The sequence below is a fragment of the Mesitornis unicolor genome, unplaced genomic scaffold (genome assembly GCF_000695765.1).
Source record: "Mesitornis unicolor isolate BGI_N332 unplaced genomic scaffold, ASM69576v1 scaffold14888, whole genome shotgun sequence".
NCBI lineage: Eukaryota > Metazoa > Chordata > Aves > Mesitornithiformes > Mesitornithidae > Mesitornis > Mesitornis unicolor.
Genome location: NW_010202662.1, coordinates 81,655 through 90,238, shown reverse-complemented (window position 1 = coordinate 90,238; position 8,584 = coordinate 81,655). Strand labels below are relative to the sequence as shown.

At 39.6% G+C, this 8,584-nt stretch overlaps 1 protein-coding gene across 1 annotated transcript in view; it reads right to left on the bottom strand.

Moving 5' to 3' along the window:
* Positions 1-586: 586 nt before the first annotated feature.
* Positions 587-8,584, bottom strand: part of ANK2 (ankyrin 2, neuronal) — a gene marked incomplete at its 5' end in the record, with an annotated part of 88,587 nt that continues 80,589 nt past the window's right edge. The window contains 4 exon segments of the mRNA XM_010190476.1: positions 587-2,886; positions 4,974-5,065; positions 6,123-6,305; positions 7,953-8,117. Coding sequence (XP_010188778.1) covers positions 2,703-2,886; positions 4,974-5,065; positions 6,123-6,305; positions 7,953-8,117 — 624 coding nt within the window.

The following is an 8,584-nucleotide window of genomic DNA, read 5'->3' as shown; positions in this document are numbered from 1 at the left end:
TGAGGGGCGAGAAGGTAGTGCCCAAGTGAATAACAAGGAGTTGGGATGCTGCAGCAGCGTGAGCTGTGACACCAGCCAGAGATCCAGCTGCAGTAGTAGAACCGGTCCAGATTTAAATTGAATAAATATCAATTGACAACAAAACACTCTTCCCAGTATTTTCCGTGCGTTAGAAGGATTTAAGACATGACAGAATTTCACCCTGCATTTTTTTTCCCTATCTTTCTTCTGCCTGAGAAACTCTCAGTGGAAGTAGTATATGTGGGCACTGAAAAAGTAATTGACTGTAAGAAGCACTTTGGGCCATATTTGAAGAAAAAAAATCTGCCAGTTCAGGCCTAATAAAATAGCTAGAAAACATAGCTAGCTACTGTTTGAGAAAACATTAACAGTGATTTAAAAAAACCTTGTGTCTGACTGTTAGGAGGACTGACACTTAACAAGAGCAGAATAAGAACAACAGCAACAAAAAGGTCTTAGGAAGCTGGGTAGAGAGGAATGTTAATTATGACAGTTCAGTTAAGGAACCCTACTGGATGCTGTGCCTTTTTATGCTGCACTGGCAGTAAAAGAGAGTGAGCCGTTATTTCTACATTTAACACTTGTACATTTTTATTTAGTTAAATCAGCCATTGTACACATTGCAGCTATGTATTGTTAGTGTTGTATTTTTTTTTAAATTTTAACTAATACATGCCCTCATAGATATATTCGTGTTATCACCATGGGAACAAGATGCTGATTCGTCAACTTAAAATTCACTTCTTCTCACAGTATTCAAGTTCTTTGATAACACAGCAAAAAACCAAAATAAGAGGTGAATAACCATTATGCTGTTACACAGAACATCATCTGCACCGCAAATAACACAACAGAAATGCATTTCTTTAGCGCCCCATTCTTGAAGATCATCCTGTGCTGTCTCTGACAATAAGAAAGCCATGATGTGTTGTGAAATGTTTCATCATGGGTCTCGTTCATTTTGGCTGCCAAAACACTTTTTTTTTTCCCTGCCTGCCAAGAAAGTGTTATCATGGCACCTCGGGTTGTTTCCCTGCAGGAAGCCAGAACTCCCAAGAGGTTTCCATGCCTTTGGCATCAGTACCTTAATGAGGAAGTGCCCTTGTTCTGAGCACTGAGTGAGTCATTAAAAAAAACAAACAACCCTATAATTGTAGGAAGGCCAGATAAGCTTGGAAAAAGTCTTACTCCTAGAGGAGAGGATTTGTTCTACTCTGGCTTTGAGTATACTATTAAAAAAATCAAATAGCTGTTTAAAAACATTTAGTTAGTGTGTCTGTATGTGTGTGTCTATTATATATGCTAAAACACTACAGAGCTCCCTCCATTAAATATTAAGGTATAGAACACCCAAAATGTCAGATTCTAGGTTTCCTTTTTTGAAAATAAATGTGCAGACATGCTATCGTGGTTTTCAGAGGGTTGGTTTAGAAATATATATATTATATATAGATAGATAACAAAATATGAACAGAAACTGGCTTTCAAGGATTGTGAGCACTTTCTCTTTAAAAAACACTTGATTGGAAGATAAAAACTGCTCGCTCAGTGCTAAGAGGGCTAACAAGCTGACAAGATTATAGGAGGGGTTGGTTTTGACCTTCAAATGCCACATGCATGTATTGGATAAGAGGCAATCTCGATAAAACACGGTGAATTAATTATTCTCCTTGTATAGTGGGTAAGTCTTTCTCCCATAGTTATCTACAGTGCAGTGGCCAGCAGGAAGTACCACCAATAAGACAGTGTGGTTTGCTAAGCAGTGATGAAAACAGGAAACTACTGTAGTTATAATTGTTTAATACACCCTGCCACATGTCCAGATCTAAAAGATTTTAATACCGTATGCAAATGTGCCATAGATATAGCTGCTAGCATGTTGGTTACCTAACTGGGTATTCTTTTTAAACTTTTTTTTCTCCTTTTCTTTTTCTGGAAATCTTAAAGTGGCTGTCCAAAGGTCTTAGAAGTATTAATGGCCACAGTCAGCTGTTACTCCATGAGAACAGCTGAATTTCCAGGTTTTCAGCCTGACTCTTAGAGCCTTTAACTATAATAGATCCCTAAACTGGAAGTCTTATGGATGCAGTAGATCTGCAGTGCTTCCTCCTCAGTCAGTCTGTGTTTGCAGTCGATTGTGTTAACATTATTTTATTAATCGCTGTTCAGCAGTGTCAGTAGACCTTGTAATCCACGATGCTAGTTGTAGTCATAGGCAGTGTGTTTTCTGCAGTCTTCTAAGTCCAAATACTCTTGCTATATACAGTTTACATGTTAACTCCCCTTTTTTTTTATGATGCATGTACATAGTCACTCGAAGAGGCCTGTAAATGAAGTTGGCTTGACAAATGCAATTTCATGAAGCTAGTGCAGAAGCAAAGGAACAGCAAGAAGTGGCGATGCTGACAAATTCCCAGTACGGCACAAAGACGACGATTCGGTGGATGAATCATCCTGAATGAAGGATGCTATCTTTGGTCACAAATTAGCTTACAGGGTAAAAAAATAACAAAAACCCAAAATCAAATACTTCGGGGAAGAAATGGATTCACTGCATCTGCACAAGTAGAAATGGCAGTGTCTTCCAGTGATTATGTAGGTAACAATGTCTACACCTAGAGGAGATGAATGCTGCATACTGGGTGGGTGGTTACATGGTGGTGTTGAGGGGTGGCAGCTTCTCACTTTGCCTCCTGTTTCCAGTCCTCTTTGCAGAAGTGTCTAAGAAGCTGCTGGAGGTCAAGTTGGAGGTCATCCTGCGGTAGTGCTTCTGGTGTGTCTTCCAGCTCTTCTATGTGAACATGTTTTCCAAACCAATCCTTCATCACAGTCCTCTTCTGTGTGCTGGCTTTACTCAGTGTTGTCCTAAAAAAAGTAAGTAAATGAGAAAACTTTCATAAAAAAGCCCACAGTTGCTGAGAGGATTTAAAAAATATTCCTTTTCAGCTGCAGTTCTAAGGCTTTTTCATTTAAAGTAACACAAAAAAACCTGTAGCTGGCAGTTCAAGCTAGCTACTCAGGTCAGATATTCTTTATGCATTCTGAATACAACACACATCACCACTTGAACTGGCTTTCATAATGTAAACTAATAGCAATTCTTCTCTATATGCTGATTAAGCAGACAGTTTTAGATGCCCAGCAAAAACATGCTGTAACACACAGACATGCAACATATGGTGAAATTCACACAAGACCTTCCTCTTTGCTGTATTGAACTTCAACGTACAGAGTTGCCCTAGTAATAAATAGCAATTAGATAGTGATTTCAGTTGATTATTCTATTGAACACTTACTTCTGAGCAAGTCTTATTTTTGACAGCCAGTGAAACCACATTTGTGGCAATCTAGTGTCCTAAACTGTTCTGTTAATTACTCCCTTACCTCACTGGAAGCATCTTGCTCTACTAGTTAGAACCTTAAACCTCACCAATTCCCTTCCAGATCTAGGCAAATAAATGTAGTTGTCGTAGGACAGCTGAGTGACTCTTGCGTAGCCTTACCCAGAAGCCCAATTTTCAGTCAGAGTCCTTGAAAGAGGACCATGGGAAGGCAAGCACACCTGGAAATTCCTGAGCACTCAGCCAGGAATAGTTTGATTTTTATCAGACAGCTGACACTTAATTTGACCTGAATGACCAAAAGGTCCCTCTGCTAGATGGAGCACTTGGACAAGAATGCCCACTGCTCTCAGTGTATCCTCGTGACACCATCCTGCTAACTCTGAACTGGTATGTGTCTAGCTCATAAGGGCTTCCATCCCAATGAACTGGGATACCAATTACACACACAGTTTGGGCAGGATGTTCTTTCAAATGCTAACATTGGATTTACCATCTCAATGGCAACCATCAATATAAATGGTCTGAAAAAGGCTCCTAAAAGATGGAGCCTCCTTGGCTCTATTTCCCCCAAATATTTTCTTATGTGCCCTGCCTCCTTCTTCATAAGGCTCAACAGTCACATGCATGTGTGTATACATTATATATATATATATCTCCATATATCCTCTCATCTATTTTGAGAATGTTCAAATTATCAAATTATTACAGTCAACTGGTATGAAAAAAAAATGAAGTAACTTTGATTAATGTTTTTAACTGTAAATCGCATTGTTATTCTTGTATTGCCTCATATGAAATCAAGTAGACAGTGATACCCCTGTGTACTGCGGCTAGCCAGGGTGCAGTTAACTTTCCTCACAGCAGCCTATGTGGGCACTGTTTTCCGTTTGTGTTTAAAATGGTGCTGATAACAGAGAAATGCTTTGACTGTTGCTGAACAGCACTTAAACAACATCATGACTTTCTCTTTTTTTCCCCACTGTCCCCTCAGTGAGTAGGCTGGGGAGTGGGCAAGAGGTTGGGAGGGCACGCAGTCAGGACAGCTGACCCAAACTGGCGAAAGGGATATCCCATACAAAACAGGGTCATGCCTAGTAATAAAACGGGTGAGAGGAAGAAGCTGGGGTGGGCAGAGGGTTGTGTCTTCCAAGGTGACTGCTGCTCAGAGACTGGCTGGGTATCAGTCTGCTTGTGGGAGTTGGTGAGTGAATGCCTTTCCATCACTTGTGTGATAGTTCTCTCTTTCCTTCACTTATTAAACTGTCTTTATTCATTCTCAAACCATGAGGGGTTTTTTTCAGTTTTCCTCTTCATATTCTCTCCCCTATTTCACTGTGGGGCAGGAGGTTTGGGGAACAGCTGTGTGGTGCTTGGTTGCTGGCTAGGGTGAACCCACCACCCCACTATTGACTAAGTCTTTTTAAGTGAACATACACCTTTCCAGTGCATATATCCTTCCTGTAACAGAATGTTAGTAGGAGTCTTTAGTACCTTTGCAAATAAAGCTTTAGATGCTGCCAGTGGTTTCACTTCAGCCACTCACTTAAATCCACTTATGAGTTTGTTAATTCTTTTCTAGTAGTAGTTCATTGACATGCCAAGCCAAACCTTTTAATAATTGATCCATCCTCTTTCATTATTTCTTTCTCTACTAAAGCAGGAAGTTGGACTTTCGTTTGGTTACCTGTATAGCTCAGAGCCTCAAATTAAAACATAAACTTCAAATTAAAACAAAAAACCTAGGACAGAAGATAACTGCTCTTCCTGGCTTAGTGCTTTATATTAATGAAGTTGAATGCTGAGAAAATGAATAGACAAATAAGAGAAGCATCTGCCTGCCATTTGCATCCTGTCAAATATTGCTCAAATGTACAGATTAGTTACAGTTTCTTGTATAGAATAGTTTCATTTTACTAATAATTGTACTGAAGCATGTCTTGGTACTTTGTTTTCAACTTTGAAGTAGCCCGACTCAAGGCCTTGCAGCACCACACTTGCAGAGCTCATCCTTTGTATCTATGTATGACAGCTGCTACAGTGACCTTTTTCCTGTCACAGAAAATACTCTTTCTTTTATAGCTGTTCCACTGCCACCTTGAGCTGCCTGTTCTCAGTGCCAGCAGTGAGTAGATGAGTACACACAGAACTGGTGGGTGATGCTTCTGAGCCTCAACGAAGTACTTCTGTTGCATCTAATGACACAAAACTTTTATCCCCGTGAATCTTCAAGACATGTTTTATATGTGTTATTCAAAGGGACAGTAAAATGGATTAAGAACGAAGCATTATCAGTTCCTTATAGAAAAAGCTGTATTAATTCAATATCACTTTTCTGTTACAGATCTGTTACTGACCAGAAAAAGCATAAACACAGAAAAGTTGCTCATTAGCTTGGTAGCTGTTTCTTCCTTTAAAGGACAAATGCATCAGCTTACCCATGTGTGGTAACGTATGAACGAACTTTTTTTTAACAGTAGCCACACACATGATTTCTAACAACGTTACTTAAAGCCTCCATGAGTTTTGGGTTCATTTTTTTTTAATCTTAAAGTGTTTCATAGCTAATTCTGTAATGTTAGCTTCCCAAACACACTTTATATACCAATCTTTTTATAACATGGCTGAGTATAACAACTGAGGTTTATACACAGTGGTTGAGTATGATGCTTCATGAACAAAGCTTTCAATAGGGTAGACTTTGTCACAAGGTATGCTGCAACAGTTGTTGTAATATTTATATTTAAAAGCCATTTTTACCTCTTCAAAGTCCTCTTTGGCTGACGGAAGATCAGTAGCTAAGCTAGCATCCCCCAGGTGTTTCTCCATTCTCTCTCCTTGCACTACAGTGGTCTTTATGACTTTGCTGACCTTCCGGCCTTCCACTGGTTCAGACTGGAATTTGGAGGCACTAAGCAAAACAGCAGGTTCAGGCAAGGTCACCTGGAAGGTTAGAAAGCAGAAGTACATTCTATATGAATTACAGAATGGATACTAACAAAGCTTTTAGTTACTCTGTCATACTTTTTTAATCACTGCCATAGATAACAAGAATATAAGAAGTGTCTCACTTTCTATGTGTACACATCAAAACAATGAATGTACATTTTATTACCTGCTTTACAGCTCAGGAACAAGACACTGTAAGATACATGCCAGATCAGACAGCAGAAACAGCCCTGGAGAATTTATTCTGCTGAGAAGCTCCATGCTGGCACAGCAAAAACTGCTTCTGGCGCCTGAACCAGCCTGAGGGGAGCAGTGATATCACTGCCCTCCACTGCACCATAGGCTGCCACAGTGGCTCACCTGCTGAGGCCACTGGCGTTACACCGAGTAACAAGTGGACCTCTTGCTGTGAATCCTTGCTGCATTCACACAGGCAGTATGAATTAATGGTATTAGTCCATCTCTTAATGTTACGATATTCTTCTGAGAGATAAGTCACACTTGTAAAACCAAGCAACTCTTACAGAAGCAACAGACCAGAATTTTGGAATACCATGTGAATGTGACAAACATGGTTTTGGCAAAATATGAATTTAATGTGTATGGGTTCAATATGATAAAAGCTCTGGTACGGTCAGCTAACTATAAAAGATTACTTTGTTTTCTTATTACCTTACTGCTAGATAAATAATCCTGATGATTCTTCAATAAGAAGTTCTCAATAAAAAGCTCTTCAATGTGAGGTTGGTAGATCACTGGAACAGGTTGCCCAGAGAGGTGATGGAGGCCCCATCCCTGGAGATACTCAAGGTCAGGCTTGATGAGGCTCTGAGGAACCTGATCTGGTAACATTGTCCCTGCTCAGTGCAGGGGTTGGAGACTGGATGATCTTTAACGGTCTCTTCCAACCCAATATGTTCTATGATTCTACGATTAATTATTAATTAATTACAATCATCTTCTTAGCATTTCTAATGACCGCTTGTTAGATGTCACTTTCAGCTGCAGTACTGCTGAAAGCAACCCCTATTCCTGGCTTCTGGCCCTCTGTCACAACCTTAATTATGCTCATACAAATGTCTGTAGGACTACATGGTGAACTGCGGCAGGAGAAGGTAAACTGAAAAGCACTAACTTTTTCAGGTTGTTTTTTTTCTTTTTAATTACCTGGCTCTACAAACAGCTTGCATGAAGGTAATACCCTTTTTTTAGCCTCTTCGAAGCAAACACACCAGTAAGTTAAACCTAACGTAACGATATAGGTTTAGAAGGGCTTAGCTGTGGAAACCTGGAGATCATCACATAATTTCATTACAACATTCACTAATTTTCTCATCAGAGTAAGAGGTATAATAATAAATACAGATTCGCCATTCAACTATATGTCATCTTAGTACAAAGCTGCTTTTTTATTAATTTGGTACTTCTCATAAATCACAGAATCTGTATCCTGACATTTTCATCTTTCCCTGTTCACGTTCTCACCCCGTGCCTTTTCTCTGCCTGTATTCTGAGGCCTTTCTATCTGCAATCTAAATTATTCAAAACTGAATGTCATTGGCATGAGTAAGGTGTAGTTACGAAGTGCACTGTTGGTGTACTGCTGCTTTGTACCATCGCAAGGAAAGTGGAAGATCTGACCTCTGACTGTTCACTGTTGCTCTTCAGCACAACCCGTTTTACAACTTTGGAATAGCCATCTCCTTCTTCAACTGTGACAGGTTCTTGTGGTGCTCCTTGCATTAAGACTTCCTCTTTTTCTGTGCCATCTGGAGAAACATATCGCCGGATGATCTTTCTAGTGACCTGAAGGAATGAAACAGAGCTTTGACCCAAAAGAATTAACAATAACATATCCTTTCTTATTCTCTATATAGTATTTTCTACTCAAAGGACATTTTTTTCCGACACGGACAAACCCACATAGATGGTTCCATGTTTTAGTCTTTAACAGATGTAGTCACAAATACCTGCAGTAAAGCTGCAAGTTGATGCATTTGCCCTACTTAGGTTACCACACAGAAAAGTTTCCATAAACTTACTTCACAAGGGGACACAATATAGGAATGACTCTCTTAAGTAGCAGTTATTATTAGGAAAAGACGTAGAGCATTTTAAAGAGAAAACATACTTTACAACTGCACAACTGCTAGAAAACATTTTCAGGCTGGCATTTTCAAAAAGGCTTCTGAAGGTAAGAGGTTATCAGCTTGGCTATCAAATGCTTAGAACTAGGTTCGCAGAGAGACTTGAACATCACGTGTGCCACTGAT